Raw genomic sequence first — 25086 nt, forward strand, 5'->3', positions numbered from 1 at the left:
CCTGTAGTGGAGATGTCTATGGATAAGAATTGTAGAGGTCGTATTTTAAGAGAATGAATTGAAGATATCTTTACCCAGGCATGAAATAAAAGAGAGGAGCTGGCTGGTAGCGATATCCGTCAGTACAAAGACAAATTCAGTAGCCTGCGGTGTGGAGCAGATGCCTTGTTGGTTGTCGTTTATTTCAACAAAATCGGGGGGTACCAAAAATGGAGCATGCCAAAAACGGAATCTCACTGTACTTAAGGTTTTTGGGTTTTATTGGGCATCCAATGGGTTCGCGACCAAATGTACACGAAACTGGGAGAATTAAAGTAGGCTTATCATTTACTTAGTTTCGTTACTCTAAAACAATCTCCACGAGAAGAAATGCCGGAAGCGATTCCAGAACGAGTAGTTCGCCCTCCCGGGTTCTGTCGTAAGAAACACAAATACTTCGCCAAACTGAGCATTGATACCGGACTTCTCGCCACCACTCTAATCCAACTGCGTCTAGTCCTGCGAGCCGACAAGGAAACTTACCCGATTCTAGTTTATGTCCTGCTAGGTTTGATATCCCTATCCCTGATCCTCCAGGTGATGATCATGATGCTGTATATATTCGTTCATGTAAAGTCGTTTCAACTTGTTAGTTTATGAGAATTACTACAGATTTATATTCTTCCAGTATTTCAAAAACCGCGCGGAATATCCCAAAACGAAGTTTTTGATAACGGAAATGATCTTCCTTGTCACGATTCTTAACGCTGTCTGTGCAGTATTGTTGGAAGCACTCCTAGAACCTATGTAACGGGATTCTTCAAAACTCTTTACGCAATCAAGATATTTTTTTCATCGATCGAGAATCATCGTTATTTTGATGGCGGCAACTAACATACAGAGGATATTTGGAATAGTTATAAGCAATTGTGTCGAACGATAAGTTTAATTTACCGCTCTAACAGTTTCATCATCCGTCTTTATCTTTTCACCGCATTCAAACCGTTGAAAATCGACCACCTCCACATTGTTGGCTTCCAATACTTCCGCAACGGTGTAACTCGGGTCCGCCAGATATTCCTGGTAGATGAGGCAAGTTTCATCATTCTTTTCCTTGGCAGGTTCATCTCGAGTCTTGTCCCCAATCTTTGCGGGTTTCATTCCCACCACATGCTGGCAGACTTTCTTGGCCACTTCTCCGTTGGAATCGGCGCTGGTGTGTTTGAATGCAAGAATGCTTCCGTATTTGCCAAACTGTGGAACGTCCAAGGGTACTTCTTCGGTGGGTGCTGGGTGAACATAGCCGGTCAGATTGATGCTCTCCGGAGCCTTGAAGCAGATGGCTCGGTTCAGGGAAGCATTTTCGCCGACTGTTCCAATCATCAGCGCTAGATGATCTGCCAGTGATTTACCATCCTCCAACTTGATCTGCTTCAAAGATTCGCTGTTTAGTCCCACTTTCGTTAAGTTAGCATCTCCCTCTATCTGGTCCATGTATCGCACGCAAGCCGTCGAAGCAGCCTGGACAAACTTCTGGAAGCTTTGATTCCGGGCCACGAAATCTGTTTCGCAGTTGACCTCCACCATGGCGCCGATGTTGTTCTTCACCATTATTCCAATCAACCCCTGAGTGGTGTTACGACCTTCCAGCTTCGTTGCCTTGGACCATCCCATTGCTTGAGCCTGCTCCTGAAGCCACTGTTCTGCCTTGGCCAGGTCATTGTTGTGCATCTCGAGGGCTTTCTTACAGTTGGCAAAGGTATAACCGGTCTTCTTGCGCAGTGTGGCCAAGGAGCTCTTTTCCGCTGTGGCGTACAACCGAAGGCCGGTTCCGTGGCCAACGAAGCGTGTGAGACGTGTAAATATCATGCTGCAAATAAAACAATTCAAAAATAAATTATATTATTTGTAGTGTGAAGTTGAATTGTTGTTCATAGTAAACAAAAATCAAAAAACATTTTATTACTTTTCTATCTAGTTTATGTACAGTTGTGTTCAGAATAATAGTAGTGAAAGCCGATTTTCATACAAAATGCTCAACTTTGGCATGCTGTAACTTTGTTTCCATATGAGCAATCGATATTAAATTTTGACAGTGAACTACAAATATACTCAAATTTAATATTACAAGATTTGAAAATTTTCACACTACCGACTAAAAAATTAAGCACCAGGTGAAATCACTCAAAATAATAAATAAAATAAGACAAAATTAGTTAGAAAATGCGTCATGTTTGGTCCGCTTCGAATATGGTACTATCACGGTACAAGTAAATATTATCAAATCATATTTATGATTTAAATTTATTTTAATTACTTTCAGATGAGAAAATGTGCACGCTTTTGCTAGCTTTATGCACCATTCTGCAACTTATTGCTGTCGCATCTCGATTTAAGCCTACCATTTTGGTTGGACAAGAATTGATTTTTGTCGATTCTAAAGAGCAAGCTCTAGCAAAAGTTCAGGATACGTACCGGAGTTACATCGAACTGAACTTACCAGTTGTGCCTAAGCTGGTTGCAGTGGGAGAAAACTTGAACCAGCTGCATGGTTTGCTACAGCGATATTTGCTACAAGGTTCACGAATAACTTGCTTGATATCCATGGGCGTAAATAGCCATCAGACTTGAGGGGGGCCACGGGCCCTTTACATGAGAGATAAAAGTCATAAAGGATTTAGATAACTCGATTATATTTGTGAACCGATTATAGTGGCGCACTTTCATACAGAGGTAGATCAAAACCTAAAAATCGTCTAAAACCGACTGATCAACTTTCTTAGATACCAAATGTCACTTTTATGGAAAAATAGTTATAAATATTTATTATTTAAAAATCTATGTTTTCGTTTTATATTGGTAAGATGACGTATTCAGCCCAATCTTATAGATCTCGAATAGAATACAAAGATTTATAAGCAGATTATAATCAGGATTTACCTTTCCAATTCGATTTGAACTAGATGTTTGCGAAGTTATAAAACAAGATAAAGATTGAAATGTCTCACCCAAGCCTTTAAAGCAAAAAAATGCTTGCTAGTTTGAAAATATGGATTATTGTCACCCAACATTTCTGTACCAAACGATTCATTTCTCTAAACATCTCGAAACCAAAATTTGTACATAGGATTGAATAATACCTTTTTTGTTAGAAACCTTTTTTGTATTCAAATAAAGCTGTCGTCAGCAAATTCGTACGATAACAGTTGTTTGAAGAAAACAGGATGGAAGGTATTTTGCTCATGGATATATTAATATCCAATCATAGTAAGGCAGAGCAAAAGTTCGACCTTTGTGGTGTAATCAAATTTTTTATAAAAACAATAGCAGTTGAAAATAAATACCATACAGTGAACCTTCAACATATTTGCTATAATTTCGCTGATTATCTTAAACAAACTTTCGCCCCATCGGTGGGGCTTGACACTTTTACGACAGACATGCTTTATATAAACTTATGTTCACAGATAAATTCACTCTAATTTATCATGAAAAAGTTGCCCAAAGCTCATAAAACCGTTTATCGCAAAACTAGGTGAAAATGTGAAATGTTGGTGACTTTCTTCGCACCATCAGGCAAATTTCGCTAAACTTGAAGAAAATATGTGAATTTGGGGTAATTTGTAAATTTCTTTGCTAGATTATACACACTTAATCACGCTTTCTCTGTTCGGTAATTTTTTTACGGTGTTTGAACCGTAAAACAAAAAATACCGAGTTTTCAGCTTTATCGGTGAAAATCACTGAGATTCAGCGATGCTTTTTCGTATTTTACTGAAAACTTTAGTCGCTTGTACTGAACACATCGTAACATTCAAACTTTACCGAACAAACTCAGTTGCAGTAAAAAATCAGTAATGTTGAGTAACGAGATTTCGGTAAATAACAATTTCTACTGAGATATCGTTAAAACATAATAAAAACATTGTTCTGCAAGACATGTCAGCCAAAACGGACGAGTCTTCAATGATGATGAATATTTTCTGGTCCGGAAAAGTTTTGTTACCCAAATCTAGCACCCATCAGGTCAGCTGCTCATGGTAAGTCGGAATAATCGAATATCTGCGACGTATTCCGATGAAATTTGTTGGAATCAGAACTGGACTCACTTTTCTGTGCTGCACAATGCTTGAGGTTATGTTGCACCGATTTTTGCATTTTCAACGTAATATTGAGGCAGAATTGAGGCTTGGAACTCCACAAGTTGACCAGCTAAGACAAGTCTTCCAAGTTCCAGATTGTGTGATATAATGCGAACTATTTGTCGCAAATATTCGATTTCTCATTCTGTGAAGAACCTTACCACAAAAAGCTGCCCAACATGCTAAAGATGGAGACGAAAAAGAGTGGATAATTTGACTGAAAATAACATACAGCATAACTGAATGACTGTTTTATGAATCCTGGATTTTGTTTTGGATTTTAATTGAAAAGTAAAACAAATTAGAAGGCATTTTTGGAATTTTGGTTAGCCCAAGCTAACCAAAAAGCAAAAAAATCAGCAACCAATAATAAACAAACAATTACTGAAAAAGCCAGTAATATATACGCTTTAAAAAGTACTGACTATTTCGGTATGTTTTGACAATTCCTGGAGCTTTGAGGATTACGGAGTTTTCAGTATGGTAAAAAAAATACTGAGATAACTCTGCTGTTCAAAAACCCAGTAAAATAAAAAACCCCGGTAATAAAATCTAAGTGTGTATGAGTCGAACTTTTGGCCCGCTGATTTGAACTTTTCCCACACTATGGGCCAAAAATTTATTCCAAGCAGTTATGTAGTAACTAATACACCTCAAAGCATCCTTATGATGCATACAAACACACTCACATAAAAAATCAAAGAAGATTTTATCCTTATTTATTTCCATGCAATGAAAGTTTGATCAAAAACTATAATGTTTACGTCAAAAAAAAATAAATAGCCATTATTTTTCCAAATTTCAATCGATTCTTATGATGTTTGAAGTGAAAGCCATAGTGTTCAAGCATTTATAAGCTTTGATTTGATTTGAGATAGAAATCCTAAACATTTGAAATCTTATCATTAATCTAGAAACAAGTTTTATCTATTTTTCTTACAAATAACGCAACGTCTTCTAATTACAGAAATTTTACATGAATGCGTATATATATATATATATATATATATATATATATATATATATATATATATATATATTTATAACGAAAAAAAAAACATCTCTGAACCGAGATGATGTGGTGACGGACCTGGTGTAGAACACACGTCGAGAACCTGGGATCGCATCACTTATGACTCAAAAAGTAATTACTTATGACTCAAAAAGTAATAGTGGCGACTTCATTTGGAAGGGAAGTGAAGCTGTTGGTCTCTTTAACAAAGACAAACAAAAAGATTTGATGTAATGTCCATATAAACTACGTAAGACGCCTAAAAATTGGCGCAAGAAAAATTAATAAAAATAAATAAAAAAAGGGTCGTATTATAAACACTTATAGAAGAATTAAATACGTGTCTTAAAACAATCTCAGTATGAATAAGGTTTTACGTTTATTCTCCAGAAACAAATAGTAACATGGTCTTATTATCTATTCAATCTAAAAACTTCAGAAAATTGGTGTCAACATAACATTGAAAAAAAATGTTGCGACATCTACGATTTTACACGGTTCGATGTGGTTTTTTGTACGAATCCACCACTATCTTACTATATGTAAAAAAATTTGCAACTGCTTCACTGTCGTCTACTTTCTAGCAGTTAATATCTGTTCCCGACGTCTCGGAGTCAAATTTATCGAATAGCTCATAAATTTGAATATGAAACATTTAAAAGTTCGCGAAAAATGTATACAAACAAAAGTTCGCTTACTGCACCATTGTTTATTTTCCCATTTTTTTTTTTTTTAACTTTACCATACCTCTTATACACAAACATTTCCCAGTAACGACGACTCGTTCTAAATAATTGATCACAAAATATCGCAGCTTGTTTAAAAATATGAAAAGACTTTGGTTTTATAATTAACAATACCACTACAAATGGGTCAAGCCAGTTCTTCTAATTCTAAAACATGCTTCAATGAATTTCAATATCGTGAAAGGCAAAAAAGAAATAGTATGTGACGTTTTAAAATTACATATTGCTATTGCCTTTCAAACTATGATCATTCATAAATTTATATTCAAAATGCATTTAATGCATCTAGTATCATAAGTGTTCGATACTAAAAACTAGTGTTAACTGTATTGTCATTTCTCCTCCATTTCTTTTCTGGGGGGCCAAGCCCAGGGTTCGGGGGGGCAGCCCCCCCCCCCTGGCCCCTCCCTATTTACGCCAATGATGATATCTGGTTGTTCAATTCTATCCGCAACACCAACCGAATACCTGACGCATCTGAAGAACTATCATAATGTTCCGGCCGTATACCGTTATCGGTGTACAATATCTAACTGTCGCCAGATATTCTCTGAAGGGTATCCGTCCAAGAAACATAATTACATCCCATCACGTTGGTTATCAGGACATAAACAACAACGAACATACTAACAGCAGTGTTGGTCAACATGGGCAGTCTCAGGGTGGCCACCAAATATTCATTTTGAAATTCCCGCTTTTTTCCCGGTTTTCCCGGTATAACTTTCAAAATTTTCCCGGTTTTCAACAGGGGTGTCCAAACGTAAAAAATTGACACTTTAGTCGGTTTTTGCGTTGAATATACTAAAAAAAGCTTTTCAACTGAAAGTTTAGGCGATTTTTCCGTCCAACAGAAAAAAATATAATGTGTAGAAGATTGGTTTGTTTTTTTTTTTGGTTTCCATAAAATTTGCTCAAAAAACGTATAAGTCGGTTTTCCAAAACTAGGTTTTTATTACCTCTTTGCTTCTCAATTGTGCAAATAGAGTGGTTCCTATTGTTTTGATTCACTTTGACAGGGTTCGTTTTGAAAACTACCAAGCCCATATTTATCAAGATTATGTGCATCAATATTGCAAGTATTTCAATACCTAATCTCTCCATTTCTTTTTCTTCATAAAATTGAAGAGTTCCCCAAAGAAAATGAGTTCAAGGTACGTATGAAACGAAGCTACACATGTTGAAGTACTCGCCGTAACAGTCTCTCGAATAGAACACTCCTATTGAGAACCGTGGTGAGCTACCTAAATGTCAGCGGACAGTATGAGATCTTCTTGCATGGCAAACAAAATTGAAGGCGTAAAAAATTATTGTAGAATAACTGTTTGCATTTCCATATCTCACTTCATTGATAGTGACAATTTGTGATTTAAAAAGCATTTTTCGAAGCATAATACTTATCATGTGTCTGTCAATTGGTTGTGATACAGATAAATCGGAAACTAAAATTTTCAAGCTTAACCTACTCCTAAAACGAGTGTTCTGCTGCTACACATCCGAAAGAATCCGTTCCAAACATTCGCTTTAGTCGTAAACCACATTTACCCATATGTTTAAACTATAATGCCTAAGTGGAGAAAGAGAAACCGCTTATTAGTCGATTAGATAACTAATGACACATTCAAAGCTCTTATGAATACAGGATTGTACTCAAGATTGTTCGAATTTATCGATTTATTATTCAGTGAATAAAGAAAATTTTGAATCCAATATTTTTGAGTGCTTATACGTTTTGCAAGAAGTTTCGAAAATCTGATTAAAAACTAGAAGTCAGATTATTTAGAGAAAACAGAGTTGCTTAAGGCTAAGTAGCCCGTCATTCGTTTTGGCAACAATGATGACTTTTCAGCTTGTATTTCAAAGTGAAAAAAAAACCAGTCTTGATAATTTATATTGACTTGAAAAAGTATCACTGTACGCACTAACATACATAAAGTATGTTGATACTTTTCCAGCTGTGTCAGTGGAAACCCAACTGATTTTCTTTGATTCGAAATCGTGAGATGCATTAGCAACAATCATCAACAACGCGTACAAATTTCAATGACGGCCTACTTCGCCTTAATATCAATCATATCAGCTGATGGCTGATGGTCTAATGCTATTAATGTTTTTCAGTGACCAGCACATAGTTTCAATTTATCCGCAAAACTGTCGAAAAGATCGTACTGATAAATTGCCATTTTATCTGCTCAATTTAAAGCTAAACTTAACCCATCAGTGATATCCATAGTCTATCGCCATCAATGCCTTGGTGATGGAGTAGACAGCATGATGTTGATGTGATATGGAATGATCCGATTTGTATCGCAGTCGGCCTGTACAAATCAGCAAATTTTAAGCATTGATGGTGACATCGAGCAACTATGAGAGAAAAATACCAACCCTGCTGAGAAAACAAATCACAAAATATTTTTTGCGATTATGCTACGTTTTGCGATTATGGCACGTAAACTTCTATGATAATCATGTTAAACGAGTTATAACTGAATATTCAGGGTGGTAAATGACTGGACAATGCGTACCATTGGTACTTCGCGTACCTGCAGGTATAAAATAGACCCCATTTGTGGTCCTTAGCCTCTTGTCCAGTAACTCCTATCCCTACCTCCCCGTGGTGCCGCCTGGGATACGAGTAACCGTAGGGAAGATCGGGTAACCAACCCTGGTGGAACCTTGGTCGTATGCTGACAGGGAAGGGGGGCTCCTCTCTTCTGAGTGTAGCTTATCAGAGCGTCTGTTCTCCATGTTAGGGGCGGCTCAAAACAGCGTCTGTTCTCCATGTTAGGAGCGGCTGATCATCGTCCTAGTGCCAGCGTGGGACTCTAAACAGTGCTGTGCACGATGATCCTCCGGCGAGACAGGGGGTTGGTGCAGGCCTTACAAGCCAGCCGTAAAAATCATCAGTACAGGAAGCATACAATGTAAATTCGGACCGGAACAATCGGCATAGACCCAGGCATCGAAAACGGACTAACGATTGGAAACTCGGATCATGGAACTGTAAGTCTCTCAATTTCTTGGGAAGTACCCGCATTCTTTCCGAATTATTGAGGGTCCGCAAGTTCGACATCGTAGCGCTGCAGGAGGTTTGCTGGAAAGGGTCGACGGTACATACGTATAGGGATGGTTATACCATCTACCAGAGCTGCGGCAATAGACATGAGCTGGGCACAGCTTTTATCGTGATGGGCGAAATGCAGAGGCGCGTGATTGGGTGGTGGCCAATCGACAACAGAATGTGCAAGTTGAGGATCAAAGGCCGTTTCTTCAATATCAGCATAATCAACGTGCACAGCCCTCACCTAGCAAGTGACGATGACGATAAGGACGCTTTCTACGCGCAGCTGGAACGTGAATACGACGGCTGCCCAAGCCATGATGTCAAAATCGTTATCGGAGATCTCAACGCTCAGGTTGGCCGGGAGGAGGAATTTAGACCGATTATAGGGAAGTTCAGCGCTCACCAGCTTACGAACGAAAACGGCCTTAGACTGATTGATTTCGCCGCCTCCAAAAACATGGCCATACGTAGTACCTACTTCCAGCACAGCCTCCCGTATCGGTACACCTGGAGATCACCCCAACAGACTGAATCGCAAATCGACCACGTTTTGATTGATGGAAGGCACTTCTCGGACATTATCGACGTCAGAACCTATCGCGGCGCAAACATCGATTCGGACCACTACCTTGTGACGGTTAAAGTGCGCCAACGACTTTCCGTTGTGAACAACATTCGGTACCGACGCCCGCCCCGGTACAATCTGGAGCGACTCAAGCAACCCGAAGTCGCAACTGAATACGCGCAAAGCCTTGAGGCAGCGTTGCCGGAAGAGGGAGAGCTCACCGAAGCCCCTCTTGAGGACTGCTGGAGTAGTCTCAAAGCAGCCATAAACAACGCAGCGGAAGGTGCCATTGGGTTCGTGGAAGCAAATCGACGGAACGGTTGGTTCGACGAGGAGTGTCAGACGGTTTTGGACGAGAAGAATGCAGCGCGGGCGATGATGCTGCAGCAAGGCACCCGTCAAAACGTGGAACGATACAAACAGAAGCGAAGACAGCAAACCCATCTATTCCGGGATAAAAAGCGCCGCCTGGAAGAGTTGGAGTGCGAAGAGATGGAGCAGTTGTATCGTTCTCAAGAAACACGTAAGTTCTACAAGAAACTAAATGCATCCCGCAAAGGCTTTGTGCCGCGAGCCGAAATGTGCCGGGATAAGGATGGTGGTATCTTGACGGACGAACGTGAGGTGATTGAAAGGTGGAAGCAGCACTACGATGAACACCTAAACGGCGCAGAGGAGGAAGATCAAGACAGCAGGAGGAATGGCTTCATCAGTACGGCGGATGAGGGAGACGTGCCAACTCCCACAATAGGTGAAGTTAAGGATGCTATCAAACAGCTCAAGAACAACAAAGCAGCTGGAAAGGATGGTATTGGAGCGGAACTTATTAAAATGGGCCCGGACAGGTTGGCCACTTGTCTGCACCGATTGATAGCCAGGATCTGGGATACAGAACAGCTACCGGAGGAGTGGAAGGAGGGAATAATATACCCAATATACAAAAAGGGTGACAAGTTAGAATGTGAGAACTATCGAGCGATCACCATTCTTAATGCAGCCTATAAAGTGCTTTCCCAGATCATCTTCCGCCGTCTATCGCCACTGGCAAGCAGATTTGTTGGAAGTTATCAAGCCGGATTTGTGGACGGTCGATCGACGACAGACCAAATCTTTATGTTGCGGCAGATCCTCCAAAAGTGTCGCCAATACCAAGTCCCTACGCACCACCTATTCATCGATTTCAAAGCGGCCTACGATACCATCGACCGCGAAGAGCTATGGAAGATTATGGACGAGAACGGTTTTCCCGGGAAACTGACTAGACTGATCAAAGCTACGATGGATAGTGTACAGTGCTGTGTGAAGATATCGGGTGCTTTATCGGACCCGTTTGAAACACGCAAAGGACTTCGACAAGGCGATGGTCTTTCCTGCCTCCTGTTCAATATTGCGCTAGAAGGTGTTATGAAACGGGCGGGCTTCAACATGCGGGGCACGATCTTCAATAAATCCAGCCAGTTCATTTGTTTCGCTGACGACGTGGACATTGTCGGAAGAACGTTCCAGGTGGTTGCTGAACAGTATACCAAGCTGAAACGTGAAGCAGATCGGGTTGGATTGAAGGTAAATACGTCGAAGACGAAATATCTGCTGGCTGGAGGAACCGAGCGCGATAGAGCTCGCATAGGCAGACGCGTGACGATCGACGGGGATGAGTTCGAGGTGGTGGACGAATTCGTCTATCTCGGATCATTGATAACGTCGGATAACAACTGCAGCAGAGAAATTCGAAGACGTATCATCGCCGGAAGTCGTGCTTACTATGGACTCCACAAGACCTTGCGGTCTGGTAAACTTCACTTCCGTACTAAGTGTACCATGTACAAGACGCTAATAAGACCGGTAGTCCTCTACGGGCATGAGACGTGGACAATGCTCGAAGAGGACCTGCAAGCGCTAGGAGTTTTTGAACGACGTGTGCTTAGGACGATCTTCGGCGGAGTATGTGAGAACGGCGTATGGAGGAGAAGAATGAACCACGAGCTTGCGCAACTCTACGGTGAACCCAGTATCACGAAAGTCGTCAAAGCTGGAAGGGTACGATGGGCGGGACACGTTGTGAGAATGCCGGACAACAATCCCGCAAAAATGGTGTTCAACTCAAATCCGGCCGGTACAAGACGAAGGGGAGCGCAACGAGCTAGGTGGTTTGACCAAGTGGAGCAGGATCTTGGAAGTGTGGGGCGATCGAGGAATTGGAGGTTAGCAGCCATGGACCGAGTTAGTTGGCGTAACATTGTGGCGCAGGTCATGTCTTGAAGGACGTAGCGCCAGCAAAAGTAAAGTAAGTAACTGAATATTCAACGATAAATAATGTAAACTGTCTCATTGCATTCGAAAATGCTTGCAATCTTGAGTGAAACTGAAACATTTCATGATCTTACATCCAACATTCGCCAATATTGCATGCTTTCTTGCATCTTGAAAGTGAAATTGCAAACAAGAATGCTCGGTTCACGTGATTTACGCTGAATATTCTACCAAAAATAATGCACATGAATGGATTGACGGCTTGTCATTCCATGTGCATTATTTATGATTGAATTTTCAGAGGGAAAATCATGTAAACTGAGCCGTTTTGCATAATTCTGCATGCATTATTTTAAAGGAAGACGTTTCGCGTTCAATATTAAGGAATTTGATAACAATGCTGCAATGTTGGATATAATATATGTGATTTTAGGTTTCATCATTGAATAGTACATGATAAATGGCTTTCCATGATTGAAACTAAAATATCGTTACGTGTAAATCTGAGATTTTTTTGGTGTGTAGCCAATGAGAAAAGTGGAACATTTATAAGAAATATAGTGTTGCAAAGACTATTTCTACAATTTATTAAGTCATTATTGTTTGAAAATATTTTTTTTTTCCAAAATTACAGTTACTTAATGTCAATATTATTAACCATTACAACTTTCTACAACTTATTTTCGGTGGTTTGTAGATTTAGAGTATGAAGATAATCGTTCAAAATGAATGATTTTCCCGGTGACAATATCAAATTCCCGGTTTTTCCCGTCTTTTTCCCGATGGATTCAAATTCCCGTCTTTTTTCCCGCTTTTCCCGTTTTTCCCGGTTCGGTGGCCACCCTGCAGTCTTCATTGGACCAACTACCTCTTCAAACAGTTGTGGCAAATTCTTCACGGTCTCACTCTGAAAACAGATCGTCTGAGAATGACCACTCTGAAAGCAGTTCATCGAAAATTAGGCGCATTGAAAGCAGTGATAACCAGGAAGCTGATACAAACGATAATCCAATTCGAATTCTAGAACAAATGGCATTGAAATTAACACTGTATATGCACAAGCATAATAATTTTACGCGAAAAGACGGTTATGAAATCCAAAATGAAATAAGTCTTATGTTTACTGAAGTAGCTGAGAAGTTTCATAAATTTAAACCGTACATAACCGATCCAGAGAACAATTTTAATTTTCAAAACTGGATGAACTGAAAACCACATTCGACTTGATAAACACGGATCATAATTTAAAAAAAAAAAACGAATACCGTAGGATTCCAACTGCCAATGATAATAACACTAGAGAAAAATAACGATATTGCCTCCAAGTTGTTAGATGTCGTAAGCGGCGAGGAAGTATCCCTTGTAAATAATTACTTGATAATAATGCCTATCGAATTCCAAATTAAAGCTTTTTTCGAAACCAATGATATATTGAAAGCTACGTTGAATAATACAGAAAAAATAGAAAAATCAGCTAATATAGAGCATTTTATAAATGGCAGCACTTGGAAAGCTATCAAACAAAAATATGGAGAAGAATACGTTCTTCCAGTATGGTTGTATGCCGACGAGTTTGAAATAAATGATTCATAAAGCTCTCACAGTAACAGGCATAGTGTCTTTGGAATTTATTATAAATTCCCCACAATACCTAAAGCGGTTCAACACATCTCTATTCAACTACTCAGAATTGGCAAGTAGGAAATTACAGCGAGCATTATTTAGCGTATGAAGTAGAAGAATCTTTACCTATAGTAGAGGTTTTAAAGATTGACTTGTTTGATAGCTTCCCTGTATCAGTGCATAAAATTAGTGATAAGTCGTATATTAGAGTGAACAACAGTTTCAATGACTAATGTGTATGAAATGTATTTGAATAAATAAATATAGATGTTTATATATGTTGTAAGAGTTACTTTCAACGTTTATTTCAATATTTGCTTTATTGTTCTCCCATGGACAATAATGTAATTATTGAGACCATAATTAATTTGAAAATATTTAGAACAATATAATAATTTTAATAGAAATCAACACAAAAGAATGTGATTTATATCTTAATGTTTTATACAATGCACTTTAACTCCCTTTACGTTTCATCAAGTCGCATTGTGAAATCTACTGAAAAAACACATAACAACCATCGGGTATCGGGACGGAATGAAAGAAGTTCATCAGTTCATCCGTTCATTCATGATTACCTTTGATTAACGTAAGAGCTACGTGAAAAGTGCGATGGAAAAAAAACCAAGTATGTTTTCACGTAGCCTTGACGTGTGGATAATTTTGAGTGTACTTTTGCTACAGTGACTTGACTCCATATTCGTACAGAAGCATCTCCACCGATTGTTTTTTCTGAGGTTCGGAAAATTAGTCAATCATGACTTCTGACTACGATCAATGCGCTAAGCCCGTGAAAGAACAAGAAGAATTTATCTCGTGTATGGCGTTCTGTGTCAGAATGATTCATCTTAGATGTTCACCTACGAAGCTTAACAAGCCGTTTGTGAACATTATTCAATCATGTCCGAATTTGCTTTGGATTTGCAACGAGTGTGTGAAGCTCATGCAATGTGCCCGTTTCAAATCAACTGTATCGTCGTTTGGCAACGCGCTTGAGCTGATAACCGAAAAGCAAAAAATTGCTCACGCTGAGTTGAAAAGAGAAAAAGCGAAGCAAGGATAGCAGATTGCTCAACTGTCGAAAGTCAATCGCATTGCCAACTTCAACTCACTCGAAATCTGGACTTAGTCCCCGCCAACCATCTTTGAAGCGACGCCGTGACGAAAGCTTGCTTCCCAATAAACCACTTGTTGGCGGCACCAAAGTGACCACCGATAATAACGTCACTACTGAGGTGCTTACTGTTCCAGAACCTGCTGAGTTGTTTTGGCTGTACCTCTCTCGCATTCACCCAAGTGTCAAACCTGAGGCAATCGAAAAGCTAGTCAAAGATTGTGTACAGTGTGAAGACTCGGTTAAAGTTGTTCCATTGATTAAAAAGGACACCGACATAAGCCGAAAGAGCTTCATCTCCTTCAAAATTGGTATGGATCCGAAATTGCGTGAAACCGCTCTTAGCGCAGAAACTTGGCCAAAAGGTATTCTGTTTTGAATTTGAAAGCGGAAACTCAAAAAACATGTGGTTTCCCCACCTGAACACGCCGACCGCACCCGGACCTTCGCAGTACTCAACTCCTACAACAGGAGTAGAACCAATGTGCTAGCTGGGAGAGAGATTACTGACACTCGACCTAGATTTCGGCATAGGCAGTCACCATATGGCCATAGAGATCATAGTAGGATCAAGCTTGCAAATGAGGCAGAAATACTTCTACAATATGCAAAAAAAATAGGAGATACCTTTAGTGCACTTAAGGCAAACGAAGTAAACACGATACTACATTTGAACCAATGCGTTAAAAGGGCTTATAGGGAAAATAAGAAGAAAGATATTCGAACACCAAAACCATGGTGGTCGGAGGAAGTGGATGTAGCCTGGAAACAAAAATCAGAAGCAAGGAGAAACTTTAATGCAGTACCAAGCCAGAAAAATCTGTTAGAGTATAAAAGAAAAGCTGCTATATTCCAGAAGAAGAAGCGAGAGGAAAATAAAAAGAAATTTGAAGAATTCCCTAACGATATTACTCCCTTTACTAGCTCAAGAGAACTATGGGCTAAAGTAGGAAGACTTACAGGAAAAAGAGTGAGGCGTAAGGAAAATAATTTGCTGGAAGACGACCGAAATGCAGTGGAAGCCTTTTTGGACACCCATTTTGGACCGAACGACCCATCACCGTATATGGAGGCATTACCGACAGCGCAGGACGACATACTAACACTGTATACGTGGAATACCATACTAGCGAGAAAAGAAAAATCGGCACCTGGCGAAGATCGAATCACGTACGAGATGTTGAAAAGGCTTAACCCACAAGTGACCAAAAATATAATCGGAGAACTGAATGCTATGTGGATGAGAGGTTGCATTGAAGACCACCTGAAAACTATAAAAATTGTGGCTATTCCGAAGCCTGGAAAAGACCAAACGACACCAGAAGGAAAGAGGCTCATATCGCTGGTTCCCACTTTAACCAAATTGGTGAATACAGCGGTTCTAGACAGATTGAAAGAGCAAATAGAAGAAGAACATCTTTTACCTGAAACATCTTTCGGGTTTCGACAGGGAACATCTACGACGACCTGCTTGTCCTACGTCTTGAACTTAGTCAAGAGAAATAAACGAAACAAGCTGCTAACGGCGATTATATTCATAGATTTAAGTAACGCATTCAATGCAGTGGCTAATAATTTACTAATGCAAATGCTCTATGAACGTAAAATCTCGCCAGATGTAGTTGCTTGGATTAGTAGCTTTTTAACAAATCGAAAAGTTAATTTTCACATGAGAACAGAAACCGTGACACGTACGATCAACAATGGTCTGCCACAAGGTGATGTGCTTTCACCAACGTTATTCAACTTGTATACGACGCCTCTGCATGAAGTTCAAGACGAAGACGTAGAACTAGTTCAATACGCCGATGACTTCGGGATACTAGTAGCGGCTAAGAATCTACCAGAGCTAAATAGCAAAGCGCAGAATTCTATTAACAAATTCATTGGAATTGCAGAAGGGCTGAAACTAAAAGTGAATGAAACAAAGACCAAAGCAATATTGTTCCAGAATGGTAGCAATGAGCTGAACACAAACATCAACGGAATAAAACTGGAAACAGTTCGAACACATCCCTACTTAGGAATTACAATGGATCGTTATTTGAGCTTCGGTCCACATGTAAGGGAGCTTCAAAGAAAATTAGTGGAGAGGATAAATATGCTGAAAGTGTTATCCGGTGTTAAGAACGGTGCACATCTATCGACAATGGTACAAATCCACAAGGCCTTGGTGAGAAGCACGTTGGAGTATGGAAGTTCTGTACACTGCAACGCTAGTGCAACAAATAGAAGAAAATTGGCGAATACAAACAACGTATCCCTTAGAAAAGCTACAGGTTGTACTAGATCCACTCCTCTAAATGCTCTTGCAGCAATTTCCGGTGTGGAGCCAATCGAAGCACGAGTATGTGACAGCAAGAGAAATAGCACGATCGTTCGAACGGAATAATGTAGTAGCGGAACAACTTAGGTGCTTGGTTCGTCCAGACGAAGAAAATCTGTGGAAATATACATATCTTGAAAGAATGTATTTCCAATACCAAGAGGTTTTTGACAACATTAAGCCAATTGTTAGAACCAAACAGGTCGAAGATGTACAGATCCAATCGTGCTGGGATGGAATGATTGGCAGTAAAATAAACAACAACCCTAAAAGCCTAAAGCAATTGGTTCTATTTCTGCTAAATGGACCGTATAAAGGAAAGAGACGAATCTATACAGATGCGTTGAAAAGCGGAACAAACTGTGCGGTAGGCATATATGTAGAAGTAAATAAGAAAAGAATATACTACAAGCTGGTAGAGGAAACAAGTATAACCTCCGCAGAGGTAGCTGCTATACACTGTAAGACCAAAGTACCCTTTAAAGGGTAAAAAAGTACCCTCTTTGAGAGAAACTAGTTTAACTCATAAAAAGAGTAAAGGGCCTGTACTCATTAAAGAGTAAACCGCTTGTACGTCAAGTCAACGAGTGATTTTTACCCTTTATTCCAAATGAATTTTGTTAGAAATGAGAGTAAATTTTACTCTCTTTTATGACTTCATTATTATATGAAATTAATTAATAGTTATGAATAATGTGCACACAAATCATTGGGCGTTTTGTTTTGCAGTTTATTAGGATTTTCTTAAATAAATCTTATTAATTAACAACTAGTTAACGTTCTTCTGAACATGCTTCCTTTCATATAATTAGCCCTCGGACATGGTCGCAGTTTGCTGTGCGGCGTCTCGCTCCAGGCCGTAATGAGGATTTTTGATGCCATATCACACCTGCCTGTAAGAATTTCAATATTTCTTTAATTAAGAACGAGATGGATAACAAATCTCGATTTATCACTAACCTGCAAGATACTGCTCAATAATCAGCAATCAGGATACGACTTCGGTTGCAACGAAAGATAAAGTTTTTTTTCACTCATTAAAGAGTAAACCATTGGAACTAACAAATGGGCAAAATTTACCCATTATGCAAAAATTTGAAATACCCCTATTTTTGACAGCTTCATATATCAGAAAAAAGTGGGTATTTTTTACACCTTAAAGGGTAATGCCAAGTTTACAGTGTACGAATAGCAATGAGCTACATAGAAGCAAACGAAATGTACAACGTTGTTCTACTTACCGACTCCAGGGCTGCATGCAACTTGCTGGAGAACGCCAGGGATCAAAAGCGTGGATCACAAATACTAGTCGAGATACTAAATATAGCAAGAAGGTGGAAAACTACATTCCAATGGATGCCTAGTCATATAACACTACACGGCAATGAAGTGGCAGACGAGTTGGCTAAACTCGGGACGACGTGCGTGGATGCTCCCATGTATAACAACAAGATACTAAGATCGGACGCCAACTTTCGGCTGAATAACATCAACCAAGCAAAAATAGAAGACTGGTATCAGTCATTTGAAAAAGGAAGACGATTTCATGAGATTCAACCGATTTTCAATTAACAGCCTTGGTATGCGAAACTGGATATGCCTGGTGCGGATGTCAGACTCACAAATCGACTCATGACCGGCCACGACTTTATCCAAGTTTTGGCTGGGCAGAATGAAAATAGTTAACAGCGAAGAGTTCGAGATATGCGAAGTTCCTGAGACTGCTGAACATACAATACTACACTGTCCCTTAGGGTAACGGTCGTATTTTGGACCCCCTAAGGAAGTGATTTCAGTTTTTTGTCCCAATTAATTAATTGCACAGCGTAACCAAGTCAAAAAAAACATGGCAAAATGTAGAGATAATCTTCCTCTACGAGATAAAATGCCCATACGATCATTAGGGATCCAAAAAACGTCGAAAATAATTGAATGGCGGAGCACTGTTTTTCATTATTTTGGACACACTAATACATTTTGGATCCTCAAAGTATATATTTTGGACCCCCAGCATTTTTTATCGTTTGGCGACAAAGTCCACGACACTGGTTGTATAATATGCTTGCCCATAGTCTAATCAATCGATTGACAATGGAAAACCGAAGAAATTCTACGCTTTTAGTTCAGAAATTTGAAAAAAGTTTTTGTTTACCTCTGGAAAATTTCTGACGTCTTCAATTTCTGTGTGTAACGTGTTGTAACGGTTGCATGGATGAACCGATTAAATTAAATTAATTTAAGATAAAATAAACACATTTTCTTTGTAAAAAAAACGGTTGATGCAAGTACGGAATAATCCTATCTTTCCAAATGACATGCGAATTGAGTTGGTCTTTCGATTTAAACTGGGAAATTTGCAGGAAAATGGCCCAGGGGGTCCAAAATATATAGAGATCCAAAATATATTGGTTACCCTTTATGGCAATATTCGATCCAACTATAGCTTTGAACTCAAATTCAGAAGTTTAGTTGAGCTTTATCAGACGAAAGAAATAGAACTATACAAAGAAGTTACAAAATTCGTGCATCAAACAAAACTAGATCTATGATAAACATCACTGACTCAGAACAACAAAGTGCTGTGTTATGAACGTTACGATCCAAGTTACGATCGCAATAAACTGCAACTGGTCATATGGTTTGTGCTACCGGGCCAACAACAGAAGCTGACAACGATGACAGCTTCGAACGAGAATGAAGAAGAATAGTCTTGACCGAAACGTGTCTTGATTCTCGAACAGTTTCGAGCTACATTTCTGGAGAACGATACGAGGTATTCCGCTGCGATAGAAATACGAATAACAGCCGCAAAACGGTTGGAGGTGGCGTGCTTGTGGGAGTCCATACCCGGCTTAAAGCAAGTCAAATCGAAAACGATTCCTGGATTTCTGTGGAACAAGTTTGGGTGGCTATTCAGCTTAGCGACCGCAAATTTTATCTATGCGTGGTATACATCCCTCCGGACCGGACTCGTGATATGGATTACATCAACACGCACTGTCAATCAATCGCCGTCGTCTCGGAATATACCATCCTGGTGACTCGTTCTTGGTGATTTTAATTTGCCAGACATCGCATGGACTCCAACTCACAGTGGTTTTCTGTGTCCCATCTAATGCTGTGGCCAATCTAATTCTGAGGAAATAAGCCATGTTTTTTCAAGGTATTTTTTTTGAAAAATGTCACAACTTCAAGTAAAAATTTAGTATACAAAATTCTAAAAATGTTTTTGTAAAAATACCTACGAAGTAAGAATAACTCATTGCCTTTGGTATGCGCTAGAGAGAGTTTGAATTGGACGTGTAATCACAGAGATATGGACAAAACACTTTTGTATGTTTTTAGGCGGATGACCCAAACGAACTAGGACTCTATAATTTATGTCTTTCAAATCTAAAGAATGTTTTTTATACAAAACAGAATAAAAAATATTATTCCTGAAGGGATGTTAAAAAAATATCTGTACATTCAATATAAACAGAGTATGACTCTTCAATGTAAAACAGAAATTTCGTAATTCAAATCACACGAATGAACTAATCAATTCGCGAGAGTATTTTGTGAACTCACAATTTTTGCGACTGATGAAGCAAAGCGCTACCATCCGCGAAATTCGCGACTGTTGTAACAGCACTATCAGGGTATCGTCCAATCAGCTTGCTTTCCTCCATCAGTAAACTTTTTGAAAAGATCATTCTGAATAAAATTATGGTCCACATCAACGAATATTTCATTTTTGCCAATGAACAGTTCGGATTCCGATGTGGACATTCGACCACTCATTAACTTTTACGTGCAACATATATGATTCCTTCTAACAAATCTGAGGGCTATTATATTGGCCTTGCTCTTCTAGATATGGAAAAAACATTCGAGAGTGTTTGACATGAAGGCTTGGTTTTAAAATAGAAAAACTTTAATTTTCCAACATACATTGTTAGAATGATTCAAAGGTATCCGCAAATCAAGTTAATCATCAAAACTCCAAGTCTGAAATACTGTAAGCGCTGGTGTTCCTCAAGGCAGCATTTTGGGGCCAATATTATACAATAGTTTTACATATGACTTACCTGAGTTACCTCAGAAATGTCAAAAATCTTTGTATGCGGATGACACAAGCCTCTCCGCCAAAGGACGAAGGCTGCGTGTCATCTGTGGTAGATTGCAAAAGAGTTGGGATATTTTTTCTTCATACTTGTAAAAATGGAAGATTTCTCCTAATGCTTCCAAAACTCAACTAATAATATTCCCACATAAACCAAAAGCTCTTTATTTGAAACCTTAAAGCAGACATGTTGTCACGATGAGAGGGATTCCAATAAATTGGTCAGGTAAGGCTCATGCTAAATATAAATTTAACTTTCAAAAATCACATTGAGGGCATTCAAGCATAATGTAACAAATATATAAAATGTCTGTATCCACTTATTAACAGAAAATCGAAACTTTATCTTAAGGACAAGCTTTTGATCTTCAAATAAATTTTCAGGCCAGCCATGTTTTATACTGTACCAATATGGTTTAGTAATATTATGAAGAAATCTCTGCAGAGGATTGAAAATCAAATTTTGATAATGATTATGGAGCTCCTTCCTATACCTGGGAGGTTAGGGTGAAGATGAATCGAAGTCAAACTTCAAATTTTCAGGAGCACCAATCTAGAGAACCGAACACCCGTTTGAGCTGAAAACTTAATCGATTGGTCACTAGCTGGGGGTGACCAATCCATAAGGTTTTCAGCTCAAACGGGTGTTCGGTTCTCCAGATTTGTGCTCTTGAAAATTTGAAGTTCGGCTTCGATTCATCTTCACCTTAAATTAATTGAAAAAGTAGGTAATGGAAAGCTTATTGTTCGATTGGACCCTGTGATCGAGTCACAATAGGATCATTATTGTGACAATGATTTTCTTGAACATTATAAACATAGCGATCAAGCGGTACGAATGTGATTTTCCAACACTATCTTTTAATCATCAATATAAAATATGAGTTACAATAATATATGTATTCTAAAATCAACGCGACAAATATAATACGCATTTCCACTCAAAGTTTTCATATACTCAGTTTTAAATAAATTATATCAAACGTGGTCTCTGACGCAGCATCCATTATTTAGACATGGAATGACCTCCGCGGAATTACTCGTACGAGTTCAACAGAACCGCTGCTCTACCCCCTTTTTAAACATCTCCATCCTCATCGCCTATCAGATCATCAAAAATCTCCGCAAACTCCTGCGCATAGGCTAATCGCTCATTTCTGGTCCACGAGCTCGTATTCGGACGGAATTGCATCACCTGCGTCAGCAACTTTTCGAATCCCATCAGCTCTTCCTCAATCCGTAATTCGTCATCTGCCGAAGCAGTTTCCTCACTGTTCCCTCCTCCTTCTCCACCACCGCCGTTTTCCGCAGCACCGCTTTTTCTGTTCATGTCCACATTGGACCAGATAAAATTATGCATTGCCTGGACCAGCTCGTCCACTCCAGCTGCTTCCCCTTCTTCCGTTTCTCCACTCGGTTCCAGCTCAATCACGTCCAGAACATTACAGTACTGTTTTGCCTCCTTAAAAGTAATTCCCTTGTCACTCTCCTCCGCCAGCTCCGAACACAGCAAAATCCCAAATTCAATCCCGGTGTCCGTCACAAAAGCGGCATAATCCGGCAAAACCTTCAAAAACTCCCGATCCTTTGCATCGAAGTAAATCAAAATTCCGTCCATCTGTTTCAGAATTTCCTCCGGCAGATCACACAACTCCTCCGAACTCCGCCACGGACACAACAGGACATCCGTTTCGTAGTACTTGGTCCGTATGTGATACCGATATCCGGTACGACCCTCGGCCAGTTCCTGTTGGTTTTCATTGCTCGGAATCTTGCGCACTTTGGCAATCAGCGATTCCGGCTCCGTGGAAGCATCGGCGGACAGAACCAGCACAATTGGATTCCTTTCCTCCATCGCTTATAATTCTACTTAATGGGAGGTTCCGCCGCCGCCGTGAGGCAAATCTGAAACAGGCGGACCGGAATTAGTTCGAGTGATGACCAGGATGTTGCTGTTGTTGTTGTTGTTGTTATCCCCCAAGAAGTTTCCCGTTTTGTGCCGGAGTTACATCATTACGAAATTTAGGTGTTCAAATTTAGCGCTCCGATTCCGCAGGGAAACCGTCGATTGGCAAAGTGTCGAGAAAAAGCGGATACTTACGTAAACTTGAGCGTTGATTTTCCAGCTGTTCACGAGGTAAAACCAAAGAAAATTACAATTTTCCGGATGAAATTCTAACAACACCGCCTCACACTTTTCTGTTTTCGGGAAAGTCAAAGAGAACTGTCAAGTCGCAAAATCACACACGGCGTTCTACTTTACCGACAATGAGGCAGTGCGCTGATGAGGGATGTGAACCGATTTTTGTTTAAGGTAACACTGGATGTCTTGTTATTTTCCTTAGGGCTTATTCACAAATTTCATAACGCTGAAGGGGGTGGGTGGGTGTCCTCACGATGTTACGGCTCATACAAAACTTGTAGAATATTCATACAAAAAGCGTTACAAAGGGGTGGGTGGGTGTCAAAAATGGTCATTTTCAGCGTTATGAAATAAATGGATGAGCCCTTACCTTACTGAAATTAATTGTATTGCAAAAACAACCGAATCCATAGTAAAATTAAGAACTGCACCAACGATTTTCAACCGACTACATTAATCTGTCAACTCTACCAAACAATAGTTAACATCACTATACAAAAATATTTATTCTGTTTATTTAACCAGAGCTGTTGTATGACTAGAAATATTATAGATTTAACAAGTTTGGCATAGTTATCACGCTCAATGGTATGGGTGCCCTAAAGAGTCTAAATTATAAAGAGACGAAATCTGATCATATTCAAAATAAATCAGCTAGCAACTATGTCAAATCTATTACGCAGCACTGACAATGTTGAATCCCACGCTAAAAGTGAGTCACAGGTTTTATGTGTTGAGTTTTCACATGTTTGGGTAACGAATGAAAAATTGACTGAATGTGTGGAAAACCAATGTAATGAGTAGAGCATTCTTTATGCAAAGCATGAAAATTGCAACCGACACTCAAGTATTCAGAAAATATGCTACTTCAGAAGAAGCAAAATTTTTGTGGGCGGTGACATTTTTGTGTGAGCCGTTTTCAGCTTGTGTGAAAAAGTGTTTGACAAGTCTCCTCCCAAGGAACAATTGGCAGCTTTTAAGATACTTACGTGTTTAATACAAGCTGCATAGCAGCAACCATTGCTGAACAAATTTTTAGTTGAATCATTAATTGAATAAAATTAATTTCCGCTTATAAAAAAGCTGTTATTCCACTTGCAGTTTGTGTTTTGAAAAAGAGCTGAATAAACCTCCGAAAATGCAAATATAGTAGCTTTTGTTCAACAACACATAAGAAGTTTAACAATTAACTGATTAAAAGCTTCTATAGGTTGTAGCCATCATTTTAGTAGAATATTGAACATTTGATTAACAACAAATCGTACAAAAGTTTCAGTGTCTAATACTTAAAATGTTGACCAGCATGATTAGTAAAACTTATGAACAATGTGAATAACAGTATATGAGTATGCTCTTATTCAAGCAAAACATATTATTTCTTTTTATGTTATTTTCAAATGTTTCAAATGTTTTTCAAATCAAATCCAAGACGTGTATGCGATGGATAGATTAACGTAATGGACGTAATGGCGACGTAATGGATCAACGAGGGTAAAGTTCGAATCACATTGGATTAAAAATATCAAAATTTATTTAAATTTTCCAAATGTAGTGATCATCATCTGCGACGTTATTGATATCGTAAAAAGTATTTAATCATAACATTTTTAATGATAATCGAAGTATAAATAATAATTTTTCAATTAAAAAGTGGTTACCCAACTTACAATCAAGTGTCACAAATAAACATACATAGTTAATTATTGTTGAATAATGGTGACAGCTGAAAAAATGCCCTACAAAGAGCTGAGAAGATGGTATTTAGATCCAAATTTAAGTCAATGTTCAACATTTTTCATTGGAATGAATAATAGTAGAATCAACACTTATTAAACTTCTCCAAAGAATCTCTGCCGACTTGTCAAGATTGTTTTACTAATGAGTTGAACAAGCCATTTTTTCTTCTGTTAAAGAGCCAATATTCCACACAAATATAATTGTGTAAACAAATGTACAGGAGACGAACTAACGTTTTGGTTTCTTCGCACTTCAGCTGTTTCCATGTTTAACATGAACATGA

At 39.0% G+C, this 25086-nt stretch overlaps 1 protein-coding gene across 2 annotated transcripts; it reads right to left on the reverse strand.

Moving 5' to 3' along the window:
- Positions 1-808: 808 nt before the first annotated feature.
- On the reverse strand, positions 809-23171 carry LOC5575152 (elongation factor Ts, mitochondrial). Of its 2 annotated transcripts, none has more exons than XM_001655479.2 (2): positions 23025-23171; positions 809-1849 (listed from the first exon to the last, which is right to left on the reverse strand). In XM_001655479.2, exon 2 carries the CDS (start codon positions 1846-1848, stop codon positions 925-927), a length of 924 nt encoding a protein of 307 aa, XP_001655529.2. In that variant the 5' UTR covers position 1849; positions 23025-23171; the 3' UTR covers positions 809-924. The 2 variants fall into 2 exon arrangements, with proteins under 2 accessions (XP_001655529.2, XP_001655528.2); XM_001655478.2 differs by lacking the exon at positions 809-1849 and adding an exon at positions 21763-22828 and having other exon boundaries at positions 23025-23167.
- Positions 23172-25086: the final 1915 nt, after the last annotated feature.

Source organism: Aedes aegypti, chromosome 2 (genome assembly GCF_002204515.2).
Source record: "Aedes aegypti strain LVP_AGWG chromosome 2, AaegL5.0 Primary Assembly, whole genome shotgun sequence".
Classification (NCBI taxonomy): Eukaryota; Metazoa; Arthropoda; class Insecta; order Diptera; family Culicidae; genus Aedes; species Aedes aegypti.

Coding starts and splice junctions, on each gene's coding strand:
- LOC5575152 (XM_001655479.2), bottom strand. CDS start 1,848: ATGATATTTACACGTCTCACACGCTTCGTTGGCCACGGAACCGGCCTT.